The 27,853-nt window shown below is 43.8% G+C and overlaps 2 protein-coding genes across 4 annotated transcripts in view; one reads left to right on the forward strand and one right to left on the reverse strand.

Moving 5' to 3' along the window:
- Positions 1-27,853, forward strand: part of LOC142560696 (uncharacterized) — a 259,423-nt gene that overhangs the window by 81,277 nt on the left and 150,293 nt on the right. For all 3 annotated transcript variants that reach the window (XM_075672957.1, XM_075672955.1, XM_075672956.1), the window contains exons 3-4: positions 19,895-19,944; positions 22,033-22,101. In XM_075672957.1, the coding sequence (XP_075529072.1) occupies positions 19,895-19,944; positions 22,033-22,101 (119 nt within the window). The remainder of the gene's footprint in view (positions 1-19,894; positions 19,945-22,032; positions 22,102-27,853) is intronic.
- Positions 2,085-27,853, reverse strand: part of LOC142560693 (receptor-type tyrosine-protein phosphatase kappa-like) — a 135,259-nt gene continuing 109,490 nt past the window's right edge. Inside the window, exons 30-42 of the mRNA XM_075672951.1 lie at positions 26,961-26,997; positions 25,039-25,136; positions 24,062-24,178; positions 22,435-22,583; positions 20,263-20,398; positions 13,608-13,757; positions 10,383-10,482; positions 10,222-10,298; positions 9,319-9,447; positions 8,339-8,464; positions 4,547-4,698; positions 3,179-3,314; positions 2,085-2,265 (exon numbers count right to left, since the gene is read on the reverse strand). Of these exons, the coding sequence (XP_075529066.1) occupies positions 2,191-2,265; positions 3,179-3,314; positions 4,547-4,698; positions 8,339-8,464; positions 9,319-9,447; positions 10,222-10,298; positions 10,383-10,482; positions 13,608-13,757; positions 20,263-20,398; positions 22,435-22,583; positions 24,062-24,178; positions 25,039-25,136; positions 26,961-26,997 (1,482 nt within the window). The 3' untranslated portion in view covers positions 2,085-2,190. The remainder of the gene's footprint in view (positions 2,266-3,178; positions 3,315-4,546; positions 4,699-8,338; positions 8,465-9,318; positions 9,448-10,221; positions 10,299-10,382; positions 10,483-13,607; positions 13,758-20,262; positions 20,399-22,434; positions 22,584-24,061; positions 24,179-25,038; positions 25,137-26,960; positions 26,998-27,853) is intronic.

Consider the following 27,853-nt stretch of genomic DNA (forward strand, 5'->3'; position numbering starts at 1 on the left):
GCGTGTTGACATACCCCAGGTGGTCGAATTGAATCTCGAGTCGCAAGCTATGACGCTGCCTGATGGTCATATTTGTGATTGTGGCACGTGAAACCCCAGCATTACTGTTTGAAAAATACCTATAAGTTCCGCTTATCAGGACTGCGTGCTTTTCGGCTTCACGGTGTTGCTGTGCCGCCAGACGCCCAGTGCAAAGCCCGATGAAGAACATCAGGGGCCGAATTCACGAAGATTTTTTTCGTTAGTAAGTTCTGTTTTTCATTGGCTGGCACGAGCACTTTTAGCGTAAGGACGTTTTGTGAATACAGGCCCGTATGAAATCAGTGTATTGCTCTTCACTACCTTTGGAGGGAACAAGAGCGAGTGTTTACTGCATGGCAAAGCCGTGCTGGGAGATAGGTGGGAGCTGATGTTACTCGGATGCAGTTCACTCGACAGCTTTTATCGTGCTGACGTCACATACGTGACCCAGCTGGCGACACGATGTTTCAGGAAAAGATAAGACAAGCACGGAGATGAGCAGGTGATAGTTGTTTCTTGCTTTTTTTTCTTCGAATTATTAGTGGTGGTTTTGGGACCTTTTTAAAGCTGACTAAAAGACTTGCGCTTTTAACTCAGTAGTCCGATTTCTCTGTTGTTGGATATGTCAAAGGTAGCGCCCTAATATTTTACTGAAAGTCATAGTACTAGCCTCTAGCACGTAAGGCCACGCGTAGCCCTGTTCTAATATGTGACTATCCTTATCTCGCATGAAGGTTTTAGCATCTATAGTGGCTCGTAGTGTTTTCACGTGGCTCAAGAGATTTTTTTTTTGCGGTTGTATCTCTTTTACGAATATCGTGTGCACAACATTCACTTGCACACTTAATTTGTAGTTTGGTACAGTGACGCCATGAATCATGAACGGAGCAGGACAGCTGTGGTCTACCGATCGTCGTGCACATCTAGGCGTTCTTTTTTGTGTTGTTTCTTTTCTATTGGTTTAAATATAAACGTTGCAAAAAGACCCGCCGTCGTGGGTCCGTGCTTATGCAGTGTTATGATGCTGAGAACATAGAAGGGGAGTGGGGGCACCATTGATTAACGGCTGCGTCTGCTGCATTTTGATTGGAGATTAGAAAAAAAAAGCGCTCATGTTTCGTTCTGCTGTGGGACTTTAATAAACACTAAGTTTTCAAAGCTCATTCGACTCCTGCGGCGTTCTTCACAACGTAAAGTGCAGTTTCAGTTAGGACAAAACGCCATAATTATTTATATACATGCGACACGAAAAATCTTCGGAAAAGATGACACCAGCCAGTGTCACGCTGAGTATAACTTGCTTTGGCAAATGCAATTTGACGTCATTACGCATTTTGAAGATGATACGTAGGAGGCTAGACAAAAGAGGCTGGACCAAATATAGGAAAAATTAATAACTTAAAAGAAAACAATGAAGTTAAGTTTAATTGCGGTAGAAGTTTCTGAGTATTGAGGGATTCACTTGTCGGTGCACTCTGTTTCCTACGACCACTAGACTCTCGCCCACTGAACATTTGAACACCATTATGTATTTTAAAATGCTGCTTGATTTCTTCCATGACTCTCACTCTCGCTCATAAGAGGTAAGATGGAATCACTGATGGCGACAAATGATTTTTGTTATGGCTAATTTTTCTGGCAAGTAGGCGTTACCATAGGGCAACGCACGACACGAGACTGCATCGAATGAACTTTCAGTGCGGTCAATCGCTGTCCCGTATAAAAGAAATGTTTATAATCTGAAAAGTAAAGTTGTTAGTCATCGTACAGTGCTGCACCCTCAAGGTTTAAAAATGTTTAGATTGAAGTGCCAGTAATAACGGTAGAGCGTAATCGCAACGGTTGCCGTAATTACCTACAATTTCCTTCGTCAATTCATCTGTATGGGCTGCTATTTTGGAAATCTCTGACGATCAAGCAGAACAAGAAAAGTTCAGTGTATTTGACACAGGTAGGAACTATGCCGCTCTTTTGCTGGGTCATGCTTGTTTAGCGCTTTTAGACTAAATGCGCGTGTTTTTTGTGTTTCTCGTAAGACCACTGGTAAGAGAAAGAACTCGGAGTAAAAATTACGTCATTTTACTTCGAAACTGCTCTTTTCTTTCATTCTGTTGAATATCTTGCAGTCAGTAGAAAACGGCCTCCATAAATAAGATGTACACCGCGAGTTCACTGAAAGTTGGAGTAGGTGTCGAACGTATCCAAGAAGCTGAGAGCCAAGTCGTAGCAAAAGGCGTATTGCTCCTGTAAAACAGAAAGACCGAACAGTTCTTTTACGAGATCACGACAGTGCGGCAATAAACAACAGAAAATCGGATCGCTTTGTATACCTCGCCATAGACGGAATACAATATGAAGAGTGCAAATCATACGTGGTACATTTTTTGTAAAGGGCAGTAGTAACATTCAACTGCAATTGCAGATAAGGACCGCTGCATCATCATTCTCGAAGTTAACTGCGCGTTACAGCTCTCAGATTACTCCAGCAGTGCAGTAAGAATATGTCCCGAGCGAGGTCCTAAGCCAACCGAACAAAACTAAATGAAAAAAATGCATCAAACTTAAATCCTAATTAGATGGCAATGTTGATACAAAATTCGTGGCAAATAACAAAGTTTCTTTCAAGGCTTCTAGTTTTCTTTGAGAGCACTACCCTTGCGCAGGAACTAAAAAACCTGGAGGATTATTTCAAGGCGTCAGACCGGGCAAGTTGTTATTCCATGCTGATGTAACCAGCGCAAGAGTGGACACAGGACTCTAGTAGCAAGGCGACAAGGACCTTACTACTACAACGACAACGAACTTACTACTAGTGTCCCGTGTCCACTCTTGCGCCGGTTACATCAGCATAGATTATTTCAACTTACTCTCAAGCCGCTCCGCCTCTAATCATGCCCTCTCTGTGCTGCATTCAAGGTATCAGTATCGCCAGACTCGCAGCTCCCACGTTGGTATCTATTCTTACGACCTTACTAAATTTGTATCACCACGTGCAGCGATATACCACGGTTAACTAAACCTTGACTGAAGCTGGATTGTATCCCGCCGCTTATGTTCCGCGAACAAGAAGACGCGTTACCATGGCGAGCTCTCCACGTTGGGAGCGTAGATGAACTAACCGATTTGGAACACTGTGAACCACAGTGCATGCACTTACCGAGTCGACGATGAATTCGGGACGGCTACAGCGCACATTGCGCACTGATCGGAACACGTCGAGTTCCTGTTCCAGTTTGAGCTGATCGCATATCGCTGCCGACACGCAGTACAGGCCGCTTTCCTGGCAGCCATCCCTAAAATCGAAAGCAACGTTTAAAAACGTGCGCAGGAACACTCGTCGTTTCAAAGTCCGAAGGCAGGGAGTCATATTCGACGTGTTAAAAATTTTACGAGCCTTTCTTTAATAGCTAGGCTTTATAAATAAAAAAGAATATAAATGTATGCCCCCTTAATCTCCTAGCGAATAATAACCACAATGTTTAGTTCGCGACTGTGAATCAAGCTGATACTTGATTGCAAGAAATGCGAGCAGCATTCTCGAGCAAGTAAAATTAGAACAGCTTCTTCACGTTTGTTTCAACTTAATGCAGGATTCCTTCGAACAAAAATTAATGTAATGATACATTCGCAGATTGATTGGCGCAGTATTTGTGAGAAAAATAAATGCGTTTGCAGAACGATGAATTTCTCAAGACTGCCTCCCGCTTATCAAAGACACTATTATGGTATTTGCGGAGTTAACAAGTTAAACAGTAGAAAAACATTTTGCATCCGAAATTTCTAATTCCATTCGACCTAGCTTACAAGAATGGTGGCACTTGATCCCAGCGTTTAGTCGCATTAATAAATGTTTTTATGTTACTTGGTGGCATCAAAATATTTATGAAGCTTCCAAGTAGTAAATTAACCCCGCATTCAGAATAGCGGGCTGCTAACAGCGTGCACATTTAGAATTAACGTGGAGAGAAAATTACGCTGCTACGTTTCTAAGCACTCCAATTACCTATTAGAAGTTATTATCAGATAAAGAAAACAATGAATTTTTTACCTTTAGAAACGATTTCTGAGCATCCACGAAGCTACAAAAAATGTCCATCGAGTTTTGCGGAAAGAAGTTTTCGCATTGAAGAAAATGCCGCCCTGGTTCAGCAGTCTGCCCTGGACCAGTGCCATAGCGAAGCTTTCTTGCTCAGATAATCGCAAGTGTTTCCTTTGAACCTCCGTGCTACCACCACATGAGTAACATTTTTCTATTTTATAAATTTCTTCCTCGTTGCGTTGCTCCGCCGAAAACATTCACAATATAGACACATGTATATCACTTTTACGCGAGTGGTTGTGTGACAGCTCCACGTTTGCGCGCCACTCTTCGGGAAAATTTCAACTTGAAAATTTGTCATACATGATTCGCAGTAAAATTCTACATTCCTTTCTTCCTTTATATTTTTTTTTCGTTAAATTACGTAAACGAGAAGTGTTTTGCACCAACTGGGATCGAGGGGCTACTGTACACTGTTGCACTCACAGGCACTGCACCACGACCGTTCTTCCTTCGGCTTGCATCTGCCACCGGTCGACGTGTTGCAGTATCTCCAGTACCACGTCGCAAGAGCTCGGCACAGTGCTGCTCCTGTTCCATGACTGTGAGTGGAACTGCTTCACGATGCGTGCTGGTCGCTGCAAACCAAACAAGCCCCGCTTTGAATGGAGCGCGACAGTAATTGGGCTAGAAATGTGCTACGCTGAACCACGTCGCGAGTGTCACAAATGATGGCACGATCGTGTGTCGCCGCTGATTGTAGCGTTAAGGGGACATTTTCTACGACGCCGCAGTTCGCTATGAATATGTTATTTTGCTTAGATGATGTTTGTGTTCGGAGCAGTTGCACGAGAAAGACGGCAGGCTTCGGCGATGCTTTCGGATGTGAAATTAACCGATTTATTGAGGCGGCCGCATTCTCTCCCAGTGAAGATGAACATCTCATTTGCTTGTTGCTGTGGTTGCAGTTGGGGAAAAACACAATGTTTTTTTTTTGGTTGCCTGCTTCTTTATGAAATATTAGCGTTGACACACTACGAGTAACTCAAGACGAACTCGTCGCTTATAGATCAGTTTGCCGAAGACCGGGAAGCATGTGTTCGCACAAGAACTTTATTGAAAAGAAATTATTCCATAAAGTATTCATTTATTTATAATTCGCGAAATATTATTTTAATTCTGTGATAATAGGGAAACAGATAGAGAACATAAGATAAACTGTGACATTTCCTTCTCTATGATCAACGCAACTCCCTTTGTGCATGAAACACTAATGCATGTAGTGAAATTGAAATTATGAACTTCGACAGACATAAGAGCTCTCAGACTTCCCTTGTCTAAGTAGGTCATATATACTTAGGTAAAAAGCAAGCCTTTATAGAACTTTTTATTCGCAGTTTGGCCAAAGGCTTCCGCAGATTATTCTTTTTCTCGGTTCACAGAGACTTAGCAGTCTACCATTGCTTATATTGGATTAAGAAAAGCTCAGTGCATCATGTTTATTTTGTTTGTTTTGTGCAATAGAATCACACTTCCATGTTTCCATCGCTGAGAAGTACAACGTACAAGAACCCACACGGTCGAGGTGACTGCAGCGTGGCGTTTTAAGTTATTCAAATTTGTCTCTTTACAATTTTTTGCTGTGTGATCAGTCTTTATGTACGTCAATATTTAGGCAGCAGTTGAGGAAGCAGCTGATGCGTTAAAGCCTTCGTGCATTTAAGGCTCTATTACTTGTTTTGAAAGTCGTTCCGTGGTTCCTCAAGTTGACTCGGAGCCCAGAAATTCTACTACAACTGATGTCATGAGAGAACTCGCGCAGTGCCATGCACGATATATTTGAACTTTTCTGTTTTCGTTGTGCATTTGCGATAACACTACGTATGGCACTCGGTACCTATGAATGCTGTGAGCTACCGAGTTAGCAACGTGGCGTTGTTGCGAAGTCTCTTGTTGGCGCTGACGTTGTCGACACTTTCGAAGTAGTTAGTTTCCATCAACAACCTTAATTAACCTCGGCGCCACCAGTTGTGTGAAGATTGTGCCATATCTGAGGCTTATCAGCATCGCTGTCGTGCAAGCCTCATTTATGACACCACTGGCGGTGTTTTCACGTGCGCGACAATCAGTAATTGCCCGCAAGCACACCGTTATCTTGTCAAGAACATTTTTTTCTATGCGATACATAGAATCTATTCCTCGTCCACCACAATGTACGAGCAATGGCCTCCAAAATACATGCGCAGATGCCACTGCTCTCTGAGTCTGTGCGTAGCGAGAAAGGTTGTGCTGATTCCCCAGCACTGCTGTTAAGCGATAGCACAGTGGCTTGCGTTTTCGATTACCGAATACACATTGCTCCACTGGCACGGATTCAAATGCCGGTGGAGGCGGTTGTGTAGAAGTTCGATTTTTTATTCGCTCTGTAGCAATGGCGAAGCTGTGGATGACAAGGTGCCTTTACGAAGAAAGATGTCATTGTTGTGTGTGTACAATTACGACAGCGGTCGTCGCTGGCATCACCGAATGGGTGGACATGCGAAACGGGCGAACTTATGGCGAATCCAAAATTAAATTATTGGGTTTTACGTGCCAAAACCACTTTCTGATTATGAGGCATGCCGTAGTGGAGGAAGCCGGAAATTTCGACCACCTGGGGTTCTTTAATGTGCACCTAAATCCAAGTACACGGGTGTTTTCGCATTTCGCCCCCATCGAAATGCGGCCGCCGTGGCCGGGATTGGATCCCGTGGCCTTGTGCTCAGCAACCCAACAATATAGCAACAGTATGGCGAACCCAGTTTGCCAGTTAACCACTGTCGCCGAAAAATAAGAAAGGCGAGGTTTAATGGTGACGCTTCTGCTCTTATCACGCTTCACTGCAGTTATGTTCTCACTGCAATTTTGGTGATTGACGGCATCATTGTCTATAAAAGCTGTCCTTTCTTAGCCTTATGTTGTCTTTTCTCTAGAAAATACCAGATATAGGTGGATGTAAATAGCTCCTGTGCCTTTGTAGTGTCGTCCACCAGTGTTGGCGAGCATGTTCCACAAGAAGAATGTAGTTATTTATTTGTAATGGATGGTGCGAGAACACTGGTATAGATTCGAAACGTGTAATTGGCATATATTTGCATATATTTCAGAAAAAGGGGATTTATAGAGCCCATTCTCTTACAGCGGCTATTACGTTGCTTTACGCATTGAGTAGTTTTGAAGCTGTCAACACATAGATGTCCTTGTCTCCTGAGAAAAGACGAGCCTACCAAGGCCGTCGACAGTTACTGATTAAGCTGTTATCTTACTTTGCGCTTTGCATAGCGCTGAGTTCATTATGCTCATAATAGTGGTTCTTATTTCTGGCTCACAATAAACAATACACGTACAAATTTTCAGCAACAAAACCAGCATTTTTGCAAAAAAAAATTATTTCTCGCCAATGATAAGCCCCATGAGCCCCCGTGTCTGTAATTTATTTAAGAAAATTAAATAAATATAACAAGCGCTATCGGAATTTGTCCATGCCATGACCTTACTGCCAATTTTGGTGCTTCTGAGCAGGTAATCTCAATGCCAGTTTTTTCTCAATATGTTGTGTTCTGTGTAAGTTTACAACACTTGACCAGACTATACGCCCCGCTACAGTTCTTGGGCCGAGCGAAACACCGCCTTAATTGATTAAAGTCGGGATTAAAATCAATTACACCATGGTTCTTTCACCTTCAACTGAAGTCGACACACATGACATTAGGCTTTAGCAAATTATTAGGCCTAACACTCTATCGCACCATCAAATATCTGCTGTTTCCCAAGGCTTACCAACGAATTCCACTGAGCGCCCTGTTACTGACCTCGTGCGAAAATAGCAGCTGCGACTGAGGATTGGTTCTCTGACCAACTTGACTCAACAGATGCAACAGGCCGGCAAAAAATATTATTATAGAACTAAAACATCAGCAAGTCAAGATACACCTCATATAAACAGATATATATGCTCTCATTAAGTCGCACGACATCACCAATTTCTGATAACAAATTATGAAGTTCAAATTGGCACACCTCAAGCTGCTTTCGTAGCTCTAAAAAGCAATAGAATAAACGGTTTTATGGAACTTCGATAAACAAAGATATGCAGGGACCTGACGCGCTCGGTTTTAAGCATGATCGCGGTGTATAAAAAAACCGACTGTTGAGAAGAGTTTATGCATCCACGTTTTACCGGATCCAAACAACTGTATATGATAAACTTGAAAAACAAAACGCGATCGTATGACGTACCGAACCATGGATGACCTTGAATGTCCGAACCAGAAGGCCTCGGAAATCCTGACTGTCTGTCTGCTCCACCACAGCTTTCCCGTACTTTACTGTCGTCTTCAAACTTGGCCAAAACTGTGGTGTCGTCTGTTGAACGGAATAGAAAGAGGTTACTTATAATTTTTTTGCATTACATAAAAAAATTCTATTTAAGGACAGAGGTCCACACTGACTAATATGGAAGGGTGATAAAAGGGTACCTTTCTGGGATTTCGTGAAGTGTTATTCATTCTGAACATTGGTACTTATGTAATCAATCAACTAATAATTTAATCAACATTTACTTGCATTTCATCATTTAAAAATGAATGTTGGGATAATAAATAGAGCAGCCTGTTGGCAGCGTTTTGCATCTTGCTTGTTTGCTTCTTAACGCGCTGTTCAGTCGCAACACATAACACGCTTATTAACCTCGATATGTTAGCTGATCAATCTATCTTTTAGGTTAGTAGTTTTGTTTTAGGAAAGAGCAACTCCTCATTAGGGAAGTATTTATTTTGATAAATTGAATCTGGGAAGGTTTATTCGATCAATTGTTGGTACCAGGGCCCTCGGCCACGGACCTTGCAGGACTGCGCGTTTCTGCAAACAAGGTCTGTTTAAGACTAAGTGATTCTTTAGCGAATAAACCTCTCTAACTGACAAAAAAATGGCCATGGTTCGCATGCGCAGTGTTTCCTAAATTGCAAAGAGTCAGACAAAATCTTTCTTTTTTTGCGCACCAGTCACATGCCATTTCATTGGCTTTTGCCTTGTCATATAAGTAGCTTAGGCAAACAATGATAATCGTTTTTCAATACTCACCTAAGAAAACTTTAGGTAAATGAAAGGAATAGCTCGCTTAGCTTATATTCAGCGATAATTATTTTCTACTGTAAGAATTGTGATTACAAGATTATGTGTGCATATAAAGAGGAGCACATTGCTATTGTTCGCCTTACCTCATCTTGGAGAGGACCGAGCGTGACCAGCGTGACAGATCCACTGCCTGCCAGCATTTCCCAGAAGTCATCGATTGTTTCTGGCAAAGGCAGTTGTGTCACAAGGTACGCTTTTCGCCTCTTGAAACCCTGCATAAGCAAGTCATACACTTCTAATTTTTTTGCTGTTGAACGCGACATCAATCACTGTTTCATTTTCTAGGATGATGGTGTCCAAATGTTACGTCTACTCGCACCACGAACGAGAGTCAGTCAGGACTGTGAGGAGAAAAGGTATAGAAGGATTCGGCTCAGCTTGATCAATGAAATAACTACATCATACATCATAGCTCTACATCATACAGAAAACTCCAACTTTCCTAAGACTATAGGTACGGATTTTTATCTTATGTTCAACTCCATAGGCCGCGATGAATATACTTAGAACTTCAAGGTGCGGGCCACACGACGAGTGATGGCATACAAAAACTGGCGTGACGTTGAGAGGTCGATGCAAAGCAGCATCGGTAACAAACGCTGGTACACTACACTCCAGCTGCGAATAAGATGTCAAGAAGGTCATGTGACGTATAAGAAACAGTGGCATAGTCTTAGCAAAATAATAAAATCTGAAGCCACAAAAAAGCATGGACACGGTTGAAGGAGGAAGAAAATGGCGTGTATTTAGATTAGTAGTAAAGAGTATAGCCCAAAATAGGGCTTGGCTATCGCAAGACTGGATTTTTTATAAGGTCTGCATGCAACAAGCTTTCGCCGTGCGGCAAACTGAAATCCACAAAAGATAGCCAATGTTCACGTTGCCGCGCTGGGTGTCTGTTTAGTAAAAGTTGAGGTTGTTCCTTCAACCCCACTCTCAATGGTTCCGATGAAATGAACCGCGCATGCTCAAAGTAAATGTCTTACATCCACGTAGATGGCGTTTATGTAGTCTGTCTTCGATCCGTCAGCTGTGACACTCAAAAATGGCCTCCTGCTGTCACCTGCAAATATAGAAAGATAGAGCACCGCCTATAAAACATGCCTACATCTCATGCAATATATAGCCCCAATCGGGTTATTCTTACATGCCAAAAGTTTAGATGACCGATTTTTGGCCGCATTTTTGCCGTTCCTTGCACTCTTGTACTCATCCGGGGCCGCAAGAGGGCATATACGGGTTAGTTCCTGTTGAAAAAATTAAATTCAATCATTATATCCCGTGCCCGCGATATAAATGAACGACGTGTACTGCCGATAAAACAATTTATAGAAGAGAGTAACTTATCATGGGAGATAGAAAAATCTATAGAACTGGATTGAGCTTGTTAAAAAAAAGGAAATATTTGATCGGTTTAAGTACGCTGGGCAAACAAATTGAAACAAAAACGTAAATTTTCTGTGAGTGTTGCCCTGATCCCCTAAGTGCGTCGAGCCTTGCAGGCAAGGTTTGTTCAAGCTGTATTTTTTTGTTATATCCTGCTGCTTCTAATTACAAGGCTATGAAATGTCTATGAAATGTGGACAATGTCTTTTTTTAGAAACATATTTTTAAAACTTTATTCTTTTAGTTGCAACTCGGAAGCCAAGAAAACATCATTCCTGAAGTGTTTGAAAGACAATAATTTTTTTCTGAAAGCTACACAATGCTTTATTGAAGTGACATAACATGTTACTATCGATCTGCTCTCAGGAGATGCCATTTATCGAAGTCTTCAAAATGCATCTTCGTCGCAAAATATCTGCCCATTCGAGCACGCAGAACTTGGCCAATCAAATTTAGCAGCACTTTTGCTTTTCTCAGGCAATGACGGAAGAAATGGGTGCGTATTGTGGAAAAGGTCTTTCGCTAGAATTCTTCACAAGAGAAACTTGTAGCCAATCCTGATGTGGGTGTAATATAACTGAAGGTGGCCGTCGAATGACAACGAACAGTTATGAATGAAAAGCTTTTTAAAATCAGTTCATCGTCTGCACACCGTCTTGCTAAAGCTATATGTGCTACAGTGCATGGAATGACCATAAAGCAGCGTCTGTCTTTGACACTGCAAAACAAAAGAATGTGGATGAAATGGTTCACAATACGAGTACTATATTTTACTATATCTTATAAGAGATAACGTTTCCTATTATATTAGATGAAGATGAATGAATAATTGGTAAGTTAATGTTCGTACTCCTGACTGACGCGCATTTATGGAACATTTATGTAGATGAAGACTCGATTCTTTAGAGCCTTGTGCAAATTGCTTGTTTTGCGTTCATGCGTATCTCATTGTAAGACAAAACATAGAATTGGTAATCACTTTTCTGTTACAGAAAAAATAGCATACGCTACAGTTATTGACAGATTTGAAATTGAAATTGAATGTGAGCATCCTAAGCACTCTCTGCCGACAGATAAGATCGTAAAATTAAGCCTAGTGGACCTCTTTCGGGGCCGGTTTGTGTTTCTGAGTCGGTTTGGTTCAACCTAATTAGCTACGAATCCCTAAGAAATTGCCACCGATGGTGCAGCTGAAAAACTGCTGCTAGTGTTCACACTAATTGTACAGCGCCTTGTCGTTGCGTGCAAATATTCCACCCTCTCCACTCGTTCCTAAATAAAGTACTTATGTTATCTGTAAGGACTTCATAACCTTAAAGTATTACTCTGTTTATGCACTACTGAATTATTCACAAGCGTGAATTCTGAGAATCACCGGCCATTATTGAAGGTCGTCGCAAAAGCATGTCAAACTATGCGGCTCTGGAGGGTATACCTAGATATTCTTGAGCGAACAGAGACGTCTTCATGCGGACGTCCACACTGACTCACTATCTAGAAGTCGAAAAATTTCACGTTTGACCATTGGCAGTTGTTGCACACTTGCTTGTATAACGAATATCAATTTCGCCTTGCCTCTGCAAGGGCGCGCTTAGTTTTTCAATACACGGTAATCTCAATGAACTGCGATCTCACATCGAGTCATGGCCTCCTTGGTTATAGGTTAGACGTGGTTACTTCCAAAATACTCCCATTGTGCACTAAAAACAATTTTACAGCACGCAAACAGATCTATTCTTTGTCCTTCCAAATTTCGCGCCAACTTTAACAGCAGAGGATGCAATTACAAACTGCAGTAATACACGACCACAACAGAATATGAGCATTTTTAGTCTTCGGCTAACCACAACACAATCATTTTTACCATAAAACGCACTAAAAAGTACATGATATTGCGCTTAAGGAATGTTGCGCGTTTAATTTAGTTTGAAGAAGCAACGTGACATCATGTACGCCGCACGAGAAAACACGTACACGTTTTTACCATCTACGACATTGGGCAAATCGTAGTCGCCTAGCCCACCGCTTATAGTTTATAGCAATGCCTTGCGGCTAATTAAATAAAACTAATCAAATTCTGAAATGCTACATGTGGGAACCACAATCTAGTAACGAGGCACACCACAGTGTGCTCTCCTTAAATTTTATATTCGCCGTCAAGGGTTCTTTTAGCGTGGGTGCAGCGGACGGTACGCGAGATTTTAGGCAGTTCGCCTTTGTAAAAAAAGCACCTGCTGCGACTGGGATCGAACTCGCAACCTTCTACTCAGCGGCGCAACTCTGTGCCCTGTGAGCTACGGCGGCAAGCGTCGCTCAGGATTTGTAGTTCATCTTTGCAATTAAAAGCTACAGTAGTACCGAAACAAAATCGAGAAATAAATACGGCGAAAGCGTTTCCTAGGAGGAAAAGAAACACTTGTACCAAGAAATAAGTTATGTTGTCGTGACCACAGTGGCACGGCGCTTAGGAGCGGAATCACAACTTGCAATGCAGTTTTAATTGTTTCCGCTATCAGACACTCCTTTACCACTGAAGCGCTTTAAAGCATCGATCCTAATATTCATTCTTTCACTAAGAAGTGGCGTACGATGTTATGACATTTTTTCGTCAAAATAAGCCGAGGAAACAGAATGAGGACCCCTCTTGTAAACATGACGAGCTCAGTTTTAGCAGTGATATCGATTGGTGCCGCACGTTAGCATTTGATACAGTGTCCGTGCTACAGATATTGACTGCTGCAGTGCTGAAATGTATTATATTTCAGAGTTATAGAAATATAGCACTTTGTTCTTTATATGCAACCGCAAACAGCACTTGAAATATGCAAACAGCACTTTGTTCTTTATACAGGCACGCACGCGCACACGCATAAGCCATGCACTCCCTCGCATAAATATTAGGTGACACGCTCAAGCATTTCGTGGCGCTATTGTGAACTTACACTTCAGTATAAAATTGAAAACGAATAGCGTGAAAACAACCTACCTCGTACTCAAGCTCAATAGCACTCTTTCCTGTTGCTGAGCTTTTGGCTTTCAGTTTCTGGTACAGTGTCACGAACTCCTTCACAGAGAGCTTGTGATTCTTCGAGCACAGTATCTCCACCAGAGCCATATACGCGAAAATGTACTGCTCCTACAAAGAGATAAATTTCGGCAAATTTAAATGCGGAGGACGAGCCATTGTATCCATTTGCAACGGTCCATTTCACATTGTATTGAGACATATAATGGCCAGTGTTATTGTATATCACTCTGGACGAGTATTGAGGAGGAATTTGATCATACAACGCGATGAGTGGTCAATCGTGATGATAACGAATGGCGTGAAGGCATCCTAGCTAACGATGAAGTGTCTGAGGCATAGATAAGGCACTAACACTTCTGTTAGAAAGTGGTGTCATGATGGGATGTAGGTGCGTTGCCTCTTGAGAAATAAAAATATTGGCGAGAAAGCCTCTCAGTAGAAAACATTGACCAGTTTCCAAGCTATAAATTATGGTATCCTAGCAATGCTAACTATACACGGCAGCATTTTTCTAGCGCGCAATATGGTTGTGTTCTTTCGGGGTAATTCGAACTTTTTTTAGGGCTAGAAATAAAAGTAGAAATCGAATTTAAGCCTACAAATTGCACTTGTGTTTTGTTGACCAATTTGTTTCTGATGTTATTGGCGCACATGCTAGCTTTCTTACTTTCAGTGGCCCCTTACGTAGTCAAAACGAAGCGTTCTGGTTCTTGAGATGATTGGGAAGACGAAGAAGTGGCTCTTGTGAGGAACCCCGTTTTCTACTGTTCTCATTTTGCGAGTATTTTTGCGTGTTTTCGGGAGGCGCCGCTTCCGAGACCTTCGGCGATGGAAGCGGAGTCAGCTAGACGTCCGGAGGAGACCGACGTCACAGCGTCGAGCGCTCCGAGGAAGCGCAATCACCTGATGAGCGACACAGGCAGCGAGGACACCCTGCTGTACTACTCTGCTTCAGAAGAAGATCTGTCTGATGACAGCGACTACTTGACAGTTGTGAGGCAAAAAGGAAAGAGGAGAATCGTCACTGCCTCCTCGTCTTCAACCAGGACGACGGCGGCAGCAAAGGCCCATGACACGGCTCATACCATCCTCTTCTTACCCGTGACGCCGACCGACAACCTGAATCGGCTAAACAGGCAAGCCGTATCTGTAACACTAGAGGCTGTTGTTCCAAATGAGATCACGGATATGAGAGTTAACACCCGTAAGAACATTCTCGCGGTTGATGTCAAGAACAGAGCAGCATTGGATATCTTGAGTACAGTGAAAATGCTGGGCAAGATAAATGTTCGCACCATAATACCACAGGACAGCAATACTATATCATGTGTGATTTATGATGTCGATGAGTCAATCGACGACAAGGATCTGCCTATTTTGGTCAAACCCGCCACAGCAGATGTTCCTTTTATTGAAATCCGTCGCCTAGGAGATTCACGCTGTGTGAGGATAACTTTCAAGGGAGGTAGCTTGCCGTCCCACGTGAAAGTTGGATTTTTTCGTCATCCAGTGCGACCGTTCGTTCCAAGACCACTTCAGTGTCGTAATTGTTTCAAGATCGGGCATGTCAGCGGCATATGCAAAAATTCGACCGTGTGCGCGAGATGTTCTGAGCAGCACAGTGCAGATGCTTGCCGTGCGACTCACTTCAAATGGGCCAATTGCTCCGGTCCCCATGAAGCATCGTCGAAAGACTGCCCGAGACACAAGACAGAGCGGAAAGTCCTCAAACAAATGGTGAGAGACAACTCACAGAGCGGCCGCCGCCAAAGTACGACGGCGTAGTGTCCGCCGTCACCGTAGACGATCCTCGTCTACAAGAAATGCTGATACCGTCGCGAGACAGCCGATACTTCCTGAGGCTGGTGCTCCCAAGGCGCTCACCCACACTAACAACACGGTGTCTGATGACGCAGTGAATACCTCTACTGCAAAGGACTGGCCTGCACTTCCGACATTAAGTCCTCGAGCCCAACAAAGGTCGACGGTGGACTACCGACGAACCAATGAGGGCACAGATCACGTGCGAGGTCAAGACAAGCAAGTAATCGCCATAATAAGATCTCTAATGAATGTCATTCGCGTGTTGTTAAACGACATGCAGACGCCATCTGCTCGAGGTGCACTACAAGTGCTGGACGGCCTGGATCCGGTTCTTGCGAGCCTCGACTAGCAAGCACAATGGCTCTTCAGCCAAGCCGTTCTTCAGCCGTTCTTCAGACAAGTCAAGGAAGCATCTATTATGCAATGGAATGCCCGTGGCCTGAAATCCCGCAGTGATTTTCGCCATTACGTTTTCACCAATCGATTCCCCATTGTTGTCGTCTGTGAACCGAAGCTACAGACACCCGTCCGGATCTCAGGCTATGAACCTCATGTGTCATCGACTTGTACTGACATTAGCAGAGTGACCATCTACATACGGTGTGAATTGACTTATGTTGTTCATCCAGTGCGGCCACATGACATTAATCAGTATGTGTGTTTGACCGTGAAACAACAAAACCTTGCGTTTACTTTAGTGGGCGCTTACCTTTCTCCATCAAGTCGTTTTGATAGGCAGAGACTGAGTGACATTATAGATGCGACACCTGGTCCATGGATTGTTGTTGGGGACTTCAACGCGCATCATTCACTTTGGGGAAGCAACAAGATAAATTCGAAAGGAAGAAACCTCGTGTCCTTTGCTTGCGACCATGAACTTTGTTGTCTAAATGATGGCAGTCCCACGTTTCTGCGTGGCCGGACATACAGTAGTTGTTTAGACTTAGCATTTGTTTCGCGATGCCTCACTCGCTGCGTCCATTGGTTCGCAGATATAGAAACCCACGGAAGCGACCACATTCCTACCTACCTGAAGATAAAAGGCCTCACCAAATCCGTTCCATCAAATTTTAAACAAACAATAGATTGGCCCGTGTTTAAATCCCTTATGGAAGACGCATGCCACGAAGGCATTTCGTCCACACTAGAATTTGAGATCGCCAAGGCTATGCAGGATTCTATGCGCTCATTTCGGCCATTAGAGAAATACACAGATTTTGATTCGGAAATACAGAGCCTCCGTGCAATCCGCCGGCGAGCGGAGCGATGGTACCGACGGACTAAATCACTCTACGACCTTAGAGAGGCCAGACGCATTCAAAAGAAAATTCAGCGTCGCCTTGCTTTACTCCGCAATCAACGGTGGAAGTCGTTTTGTGAGTCTCTCGACCCACGTAAACCTCTGTCGGTTGTCTGGAGAACAATCCGTGGTCTTCGAACAGCTCCTCAACAGCGTCGTCCATTTAAGTCTCTAGCCCTACATCAAGGACGCCGAGAAGTCGAGGTAGCCGAAGATTACTGCGCAAGGATCGCGGGTCCGGCGCTCACGTATTCACCTTGCGCACCTATTCCCATTGTGCCCCCTTGCTCCCGGGATCCTCGTATGGACGCTGCTTTCTCCATAGAAGAACTGGAGGCCGCACTTGCTGGTTGCAGGCGATCTTCGTCACCAGGACACGATGGCATCACATACTCTGCGCTTGTAAACCTTGGTCAAGAGGCCAGAGATGCCCTTCTTGGCCTATACAACGCATCATGGCGTGACGGCTTGGTCCCTACAACGTGGAAATCCAGCCGGCTTGTTCCACTCCTCAAGGCTGGCAAATCCCCGTTGGAATTATCATCTTACCGTCCAATAGCACTGGCCAGCTGTGTCGGCAAGGTGATGGAAAGAATGATACTTGCACGGCTAGAATGGTACTTGGAATTCTACAACGTCTATCCAGAGGTAATGGCTGGTTTTCGACGTGGCCGCTCGTCAATAGATAGCGTTATCGACCTGGTAACATACGTACAACACCAGAAACATCTGAAATGAATCACTGCGGCCCTATTCCTTGATGTTAAAGGTGCGTACGACAATGTAGATCATCAGGCAATTCTGGACGCCTTAGAAGCTGTAGGGATTGGTGGACGCACCTTTCGCTGGATATGCAACTATTTGCATGGAAGATCTTTCTTTATTTTGACTGAAGACGGACCAACGCCATCTAGCTATACCAGTCGTGGTGTACCGCAAGGCAGAGTACTCAGCCCTACCCTTTTCAACCTGGTGCTCGTTGGTCTCGCTGATTCGTTACCGCAAACCGTACAGCTCTCCGTATATGCAGACGACATTTGCATATGGGCTTCAGGCGTGACACGTGTACAAGTCCGCGCACGACTTCAGAAAGCCTCAACGGCTGTGTCAAGATACCTAAGAAGACAAGGCCTGGAGCTTTCTGCTGAGAAATGTGCAGTCGTTGCTTTTACTCGTAAATCGATGTCCCCGTATGCTTTGCGGATTATTGACCAAGTCATATGATATAGACGAACGCACCGATTTCTTGGCGTCATCATTGATAGAGACTTGTCTTGGAGCCCTCACATCTCGCACATGACGAAGCGTTTGGCCGCCATTGTGGACCTTCTTGCGTTTCTCGGCGGGAAGTCCTCGGGCGCAACAGTACCGTCAATGTTGCAACTATATCGAGCACTGTTTTTGGGCTTCCTGCGGTACAGCTTACCTGTAGTAGGTAATACTTGTACTACGAATATTCGCAAACTCCACAGCGTGCAAGCCCAAGCACTCAGGACTTGTCTCGGTCTTCCCAAAACAACGTCATCGATTGCGACAGTGGCCATAGCCAGAGACGCGCCTTTGACAGTCTGCATTGATACAGATGTCCTGAGAGCGCACATCCGACACCTGACTCGGATTCCCGCACACAATCTTGCTTGCTTGCCAGCAAAAAGGCCACTTTCAACTTTTGCTAAAACTATTGTAAGACATCAGTCGTACTTGCCATCAGAATTTACGCCCGCTTCACGATTGTCAGATCCATTGTGGTGTCTGCACCGGCGCAAGTGCAACTGACAATTCCAGGAGTCAGAAAGAAAGCTGGAGCGCCATTGCAAGCTTTGAAGCAAGCAACTTTGGAGCGCATTCACAACGTGCACAGATTCCGGAAACATGTATACACAGATGGCTCAGTAAAACTCAACAGCGCAGCTGCTGCAGTCATCATCCCGGCACAATTAGAGGAAATAAAATTAAGAACTTCATGTGTGACCACATCGATGGGTGCAGAACTCGCGGCGCTCCGTGCTGCACTTGATTTCATTAAGCAGAAACCACCGCAACAATGGACAGTCTTCAGTGACTCCAAGGCAGCCCTTCAGTGCATACGAAGCCCAATGCGCAACGGACCCAATGAACAACTGGCCTCAGAAATTCGGCACATATATCATCAAAGCTATGATAAGGGACACAACATAATCTTTCAGTGGCTTCCAGGACATTGTAACATCAGCGGGAATGACCAAGCCGACGAAGCCGCCCGATCGGCACATGAAAGTGGTCAACGAGTCTTCATTCCGCTTTCGCGAACAGACGCTGCGGCTGGGCTGCGATTGATGTCCCGTGAGTGTACTTTGCCCCTGTGGGACTCAAATGTTTTCACCATGTGTCGGTTGAGTTCGTTGTCTTCGGACATACGGATGCACCTCCCGCCTGGATTACCGCGACGTGAACAGACCATGCTTTACCGTCTGTGGCTGGGCGTTGCGTTTACAAACGCCTATGCTTTCCTCATAGGAATGGCCAACAGCCCCACGTGCGACACATGTAACATCGACGAGACGCTCGCACACATTATCTGTGTCTGCCCGCGATACAGTGCTGAGAGACAAGTGATGTGCAGGGTACTGGACCAGCTGGACAATCGTCCACTTTCAGAACTAAAAGCTTTAGGCCAATGCTCCGAAAGAACATCCGCGTTGAAGGCCTTATTCGCGCTATTAACGTTCTTGCGGTCTACGGGGCTTCACGACAGACTCTAAGAATGCCGCCCCCTACCGTTCTGTAGTGTACGCGCTTTGTTCGTGCTTGTCTCCCTTTCTTTCTATCTCCCTCTTCCACTCTGTTTCTCTTTTTATCCCTCGTAACCCTTCCCCCTGCGCAGGGTAGCCAACCGGAACTACCTCTGGTTAACCTCCCTGCCTTTCTCTGCATTATTTTCTCTCTCTCTCTTGAGATGATTGCAGTTATTTTTTTTTCTTAACGTACTAAAACGTATTTAAGGTTTATGGTGACCAAAAAAAGCGGGGCGGGTGAGTAGGGGTAGAGGTAGGGGGTTCTTTATAAGCTAAATACTGTTTTGTGTAAACGGTCATGATCGGTAGGTAATCAGTAGTAATCACTGTACGTAACTTTTTTTCAGAACCATACCGCACCGCACGCTGGAGATTCCTGGCCATCTCTGAACAGCAGGTCAGGTTGCTTTTCGTACTTTGTCACGGGAAGCCACGTTTGCCGGCTATTTATTATCTTTACGTACGCTGTTATAACGCTACGATATATATATATATATATATATATATATATATATATATATATATATATATATATATATATATATATATATATATATATATATATATATATATAATATAATGAAAGCCGCAACAAACACTGCACTGCGACACCCTTGACAAGCATTCAGGTGCGTTTAATCACCAGCGGCTGGTGGATAAAGGCGCTGCATGTCATGAGCGAGGTGAAGTGAAAGGGCGAAGAAATATTTCTTACCAGGGACTCAACAAGGTTGACTCTGCACTGGCGCATCGCATGCAGGTGGGCCACCAAATTGACTTCACCTTCTGCTTCTGCTTGCGATAGCATGCTGTCTACCAAGATGAGCGTTCCCGTGCGGCCAATGCCTCCGCTGTGGGAGAGCAGGATAACCAGAATATTTGAGGCAAACATAACTCACGATCCTATTAAGAATAGGCCATGTTATAGGTTCAGGAGAGCTTGTGACAAAAATAAGAACACGTTATGTAGGTTATGCTATATCTAACTTTCAAGCGTTCAATTCTTGGCAGTCCTTTAGCTGGCATCAATGGCCTCATGCATGGGTAACTGAAACAGCACTCGCTGGTAAATTACAAAAAGACAGGTACAATTTTTTTGTTCGCTTAGTTGCATTTTAGTTTCTGTCCATATTTCCCATCACTGTCTGCGAGCACAGTGGAGAAGCGAGATGAAAAATGAAAGGTGTGTATTGCCTTTTAAAAAGAAGTAGGTTGGCCTGCGTTTGAATAGCAAGGAAGCCAGCGGATAAATTCAGGGGTAACGTGTCACATTGAAATTGTAGTTGGAAATTCGAGAAGGGTAGAAAGAGAGCGCAGAGTGTAGGGTAGTGCGCTACGTCGACATTTTAGTAGAAGCCCAATCACGTTTTGGTACTTCCTCGTGCAAAGTGATGTTATAGCAGTTATTTTTAGCTGAAATTTAATGAATAAAACACGATCGAGGATATAACGTCATAGTAGGTTGATCCCAGAAAGCGTTATTCGCATTCAAGCATACATTGCCCGATAGCGCCTGCATCTTTGCGTAGTACGCAACCTCAGCATTTATTTCGTAAAGTCAGATAGTTTTTCATCTTTCGTAAGCATGCTCTGAATGCAACTCACAGTGGCATGCGCAAAAAAATCTATAATGCAGCTGATCGTATTGTAAGGGTCCGGTTCAATGCTATGAAAACTAATGGCACTCGCTTAAAAAAACGGCCCACCTAGTAAATTTTGGCATCCAACAATCCTATTTAATGCTTCGGGATTCCCTAGAAGAAGTCCACAAATTCATCTATGACAACTCGAGCTCATTGGATATGGTTGGGAATCTTCTGGGGGTTCCAGATATTTGTGAAGTAGCTCAGGTCTGTGCTCCAAGACATTACGGTCCACTTCTACGAGGAATGGACCACTACCATACGAAAGAATGCCACGTAGGAGGCACGTAGCATTCGTATGGTACGGTTCGGGAGGCTTCGGTTCTGAATCACAGATCGGAAGACCCCTCCCCTCAAGACCCCAGCGTCACATTTTCTTCTCTCTATCCCAAACCAATCACCCCTGCAACGAACTATTTTGTCTGAAACCAAATGTTGTAATACTTTTTCCATTCCGCGCGTGTGTAATATAAGGCGTATCTCTTTCTTCAATAGGGAAGAAGGACAACAAGGAATGGCAGGGCCATCAGATGGCTATCAAGGCGTCACCCGACCAGAAATCTGGCAGTCAAAGTCAGGGTAGGAAATTAGAGAGATTTGAGAATGCCACATGTTAGATTACATTTAAATTTGTACTCTTAATACGTCGACGCATAGTATATTGAGGGTTAAGTGGGCTTTCATGGCCTTTTGTAGCAAAAAAAAAATGAAGCATGTAGTACTCTAATCACCCACTCTTTTCTTCAGTCGGCTGCGTTAGTCCATATTAGGATGAACCATATGCTATAACTGTTTTAAAATAGAGGCGCAGGCCAATGACGGCGCCATCTCTCTGCTTTTAGAATTTGCTGTTTCTGCGCAACAGTAACAATGTACGCAAAGTCCAACAGTGGTCTGCACAAGAGTGAAAGGTCAGTTCAAATTTCGTTTGTTTTGCACTTTATTGCGTAGCGTCATTCACAACTTTAACGCTCCTAAGCAAGGTAGACAAATTTGAGCTGTGCCATTTATTTTGTATAGCTTGTATACGAGATGTTTTATTCGTACACACTTCAGTATACATTTTCGGGTTAACATCAGGGATCATTGCCGATTATTCTCATATGCCACGGCACCTATTAACTGTAGGATATCATAAATAGTAGAATATCTTGGATAGGATAATATAGGCAGCATCTTTTTCAGCGCTCTGTTGTTAACGTTGTTTGATGTGGCGTGCCACACATGCGCGTTATTCTGCATACCTGCAATGAACAATGATTGGATGGTCGTCGTGTGGCTGGAAATCCCATATACGCCTGAGAAAAGGCAACAGGGCGTCTGGATAGAGAGGTACGCCATGGTCTGGCCACGTGGTGAAGTGAAATTGGACAACAGTCCTGGGCTTGTTTTCCTGGTGAATTGAAACAGTAAGATTGGATAGAGTTAAACCGCAACTGTGTCATTTCTCTCCTTAACTGTAACATACTAAAAGCCACGGCTATGCTAACTGTTCGTGGCGTTACTTGTTATACCTGCAGCCCAGCTGCTTCTCGTATTGCGATGATACGCGATGCCACGGTAGATAACGGCGAAAAGGCGTCCGTAAATTCGCATAGTTTAGACAGTGGAACAATTCTTAGCGGTCGGTAGTTCAGCTAGAGATCACTTATTTAAACGCACGTGTTCAAAACATGTCAGGCACTCAATTTCGATTGCACGCGGATTATGAAACAAGTGCTGCATTAAAGAGCACCACAAGTGATATACCTGTTTACACCCACAGTCTTATAGTTACGCATAAGCACTTCACTGGTCGCTTCATTATTTCAACGCTGCGCACGTCAAGTGACTGCAACCACTTTTGTGCGAATATTCTTTTTGTTAGGCATTATCCTTGGCTCAGTAAATCGTCGTTTTACGTTTCTCTATGATTACTATTATTATTTTTTTGTCATTCAGTGTGCATTTTTTCTTTACTGTGCGTAAATCTATGGCGATTTTAGTGACTCGCGGCTGTTTGGTATGCTTTATTATTAAGTTCTGCTGTTTTCGACATCTTTAAAAATTTAGTCTTTCCAATACTCCTTTTTAAAATTGCGTAACTTGCCGTACGTTCAGTGCTGCTTTATAATCTACTACCTGCGCCCCTGTGCACTGCATTTGTGCGTTAGGGTCTCTAGACCGAAAGACTGAATGAGATGCTTTTGCTGTTCTGGTCATTTGTTCTGACATTGTCGCAAAGATTAAAACCCGCTGTTATGTAGTGGCTCCGGGATATTAAGGTGAAGATGAATGAAAACGAAATGAAATGAATGTATAGGCATTGTTGGCGCGAATAGAAAGTTTTTAGACATACAGAAGCTGTATAAATTATTGCTATATGCCCCGTATTCATGGTAACAACACGTCCATAACACCATACATATAATCTATGGAAATTGTCATTCCTCCCTTGAGGCGAGATCTCACTGAAGCAAGCAGTAGCAACGAAAACATGCAATAACTGCAATTCATATATGGCAATTTTCAATATTTTATACACTAGGACTTAAGGATGTCATGCAGGATAAAATGCAAACACGATCGCGTCGTAAACACTAGCTTAACGCACATCAATAATTTGGTTACCAGCACTAGTCATTGGTAAACAAATAGAGGTTATAAAATTTTACGTCACCCAAGTATTTTTATGAACACCAACAACTATGGTTGCAGCGTTAGGGTACAATAAAAAAAAAGCTGCACAACTGTTGAGATACGTAACCACTCTGAAGTAAAAAAAAAATGTTTGTTTTCTTAGCTTTTTTGCTCTTTTTCTACGAAACCTGTCCAAGTTACTTCGAAGTATTTTAAGAGCTCGTTGCTTAGGAGACAGAAAGGAGTACTCACGAGTGAGACTTCAAATTCCCGGACAACAAAGTCGACCTGAGTGTCAGTCTTCATCAAGGTGACCCCGAATTTACCGTACTTCTGTGAAGTCTCTGGCCAGTACTGTTCACACTTTGTCTGGAACAAAAATGACCGCGGCAAAGGATTAATAATTCCCCAAAGGTGTGACATTTGTTTTCATTTATAATCACTTGTACACAACTCGCGAAATAAATCGTAACATATTAGTGGGCGTTGTCGGCGAATTGGAAAACACGAAATAAAGTTAAATTACCTCCCTATTCCCGATGCTGCTGCTGAATACAATGCTACAAGCATACCGCGCACACAAACCGCAGTTCATGAAAACAAGGTGTAATTGGAATATAACTTGTCACTGTTTAGGTAAAAAACGAAAGAACGAAAGCATGGAACCTTTGGCCCCGAGAAAAACTACGCATAAATAAGTGCCAATTCTAAGGTGTGCGATGCCTAAGATAGCGCGAAAGCTGCACGAGAAAAATTAGGAATGTTAAATCAGAGGGAAGAGTTTATGATAAAAGCAAGGCACACGACAAATAGTGAAGTCATGTCCATGTTTTCGTTCCGCGCTCCTAGGTCATTCTTCATGATCAACTATATACACAAAGCTTCCATCCTGTACAGAAAGAGACGCGTAGCCAGTGCATACACAATACTTTTGGTGGAGCCTCGATAAACATTTATCTACGTGTGATGCTTATTTTCTTTGTCGCTTTTGAGTAATGTCCAAAAACAAATGATATAGAGACAATGCTCTGACTGCAGCTCTAGTTCATTTATTTTGCTATGACATGAGAAAAGCCGAATTTGTATTCTGAAAATCAAGAAGGCCCGGTCCCATGATCGGAGGCGTACTTGATTATTCGGCGCCACCCCGAGACTATTTGACTCATTGTACAAAGTAAGAGTGATTACTCTTGCGCAGCAGTGCTTTGGAAGTTGAGACGCCGGCGCACCTTTTCTTGCTCCTTTAGGTTGGTGAGCATTATCACTTTGCAACAGCCCTCTTGCCAGACCATCCTCCAAAAATCTGTGAGGGTCGTCTGCTTAGGACCTAGAAACCCGAAAAACAAAAACAAATACAAAAACATTTAAGTATTGCATTTGATGTTCCGAAGGAAGAGCAAATAGAGATGCCATAGTGTGGACCTTCGGAATTATATCGCACCCTTCGGGTTCTTTAGAGTGAAGTGAAATTGCGATGCGAAGTTTTTTTTTTTCACGATCCGCCACCATTGCCCTGTCGCCAGCGTGCAGAGAAAGGGAACGCGCGACTTTGTATTTATCAGCAGAACACTGTAGCTTCTGAAGCACTATGCGGAGCATCAGTGAAGGGATATTCGTCATTTGGAGAATTAATTGCGGGAATAGAAATAAAAATATTTACAAACCATAGAAACATTTGGGCATTATTTGTTCGTCTCTATGTTGAGGACTATAGAAACAATATATGGCTGCATTCACCTACACAGTGATGGTGAATGCCGCAGTTAAAACCCCAACTCGAAGAAAACGAACATTGCGAAAGGCGTAGTGCAGGTTTTCACCCTAACTAAAGGTCTGGTAGCTTGGTGCAGCTAGGCAAAATTATAGTAACTACACTACGTTGATGAAGTCATTGTATTTACAAAAGCCTTTTTTCGAGTTTCGGAATGTGCTACAAAAAACAATATGCATAAGGGTACTCGACGAAGGGCGAAAAAGTAGGTAAACGCGCCTGTTATTTATTATAGAAAAGCAATGCATTCTTTTTTTCATTTTTCCTGGCTGGTACGCAAGCAGATAACGCAGGAAGGCCATCGTTAGCTTATATTGCACATGCACGTGGATAGACGATAGCAAAGAAACTTACGAAATAAAAAATTCGCAGTTCCGCCCAAAAGACGAAGCACCGATTGCGATAGCAAATTAGTAGATAACTGTACGAAGTAAGGATAGTAGTTTTGTTGGCCGCATAAACTTGTAAACATTCGCTTGCTAACTAAATTACCACTGATAGAATGTGTAAGCGTGGCTCAACGAGGATGTAGAAACAGACACACAGAGACAGCGCTGTCTTTGTGTATCTGCTTCTTTCTACGTCCTTGTTCAGTCACGCTTGCACATTCTATCACGGAATCAAACCAACCAGCCCGCCAACGTGTTTTAACTAAATTAACCAGCACGGGGCAGCACGGGGTTAAGCGCGCACAGGTAAGCATGACATCCCGCTCGATGACTGCGTAAACTCGCTGTCAGAATTCTGGAGTCAGGAATCCCGGCAGCAGCAAGCGAATTGACCTTCAACGCGAACGACACACCCAAAGCGCTGCACATACGAAGCTACGGCGCTGCGCGCACTCTGCAAACATCACAGATCGCTCTGAAGATGAGGCCCGCGTGCGCGCGCACTTTGGCCACGTCGCAGATCGCTTTCAAGACACACGAGCACCGGCGAGGCATTTCTACGGCGTGCGTCAAAGGCGTGTACTACGGCGCCCGTGATTCGCGTGGACAACGCCGTAGTAGACTCCGTGGTTGTCTCCACTCTGTACGGAGCGGCGGGCGAGGAGGAAAACGAGGCACCGTAGCAGCCGCCGGAGAACAACGTGCCTCCTTCCTCGTCTCACCCCCCTGTTTCGTGCGCGACAGGAGAGGGCACACATCTGGGCTGCGTTCTTCGATCTAGCGCGCGAGGTCGAACCGCTTTCGCCGGGTTAGCCTCACACGCTATCAGTCATACGAAACCTCACGGCGACGGCGGAAATGCGCCTGGAGTTCCCATATAGTTGACAACAATAAGTGCTTCCTAAGAGCTTTCTCAGTTACGATAGTTCGGTTTTTAGGAATACAGAAGGGGGCTATTTCAAGTGGAGACATTATAATGAAGGGCGCTTACCTTGCGTCGCAATATATTTGCGGGGGCACTTGTAACCCTGCAAAGGAAAAGAAAAGAATTATTCATAGAGGTCTCGCGTGTCGCTTTCCCCAAGTTTTAGCTAGGCTGTCAATGAAGAAGAAGAAATGGAAACGATCAAATATTTCAACGTTGAATGGCTACAAATCCGATTTCAGTAAGAATGACGACCACTTCGTGTGCTGCTTCGATATCGCACGTCCATAAAGCAACAGGTGATACAATATGCGCACAAATATGGCGTAAAGTAACGTACTTCGCACAAGGGTAAATTATCAGATGCTATAGAACAAGTGGGATAAAGACATTCAGGAAAATTTGAAGTGAGGCGTCGTAATAAATTTTACGCACTACAGCAGTGTTCAGTATACAGGGTATCCCAGCTAACGTCAGCCAAGCCCTTAAAAATGAAGCATAGAATATACGAGGACGCAGCGAATGGTGTTCTGTCAGCAGGGGCGAACCACGCCACGAGGATGTTTTTTTTATAATTGAAATATAGATAATTAGATTATATAAATTAACTACCTTTTTAATTAATCAACTAAGGGCGCGCGAATTTCAATAGAAATATAATAATTGTGCTTCAAGATAGCCGATTCAGTTCTTTTTAGCGTGCTATGTCTCGCGTAATTATATTTTTTTTTCCAGAGTCACAAAGAAAACGCGCGAAATATGAAAATAGCTGCATGATTACACGTCCGCCCGCCGCGACACCAGCGGTCCCAGGCGTTACTCGAAAGAATTAACTCGGCTCAATGCCATTGTCCTCCTCCTCAATACCACAGCGCAATGCATTGCCTTCGAGCATCACGCGGAAGAGGCGTGGTGGCCGACGTCCGTATTGATGCCTCTCAATTTTCAGGCGACCACCG

Source organism: Dermacentor variabilis, chromosome 10 (genome assembly GCF_050947875.1).
Source record: "Dermacentor variabilis isolate Ectoservices chromosome 10, ASM5094787v1, whole genome shotgun sequence".
Lineage (NCBI taxonomy): Eukaryota > Metazoa > Arthropoda > Arachnida > Ixodida > Ixodidae > Dermacentor > Dermacentor variabilis.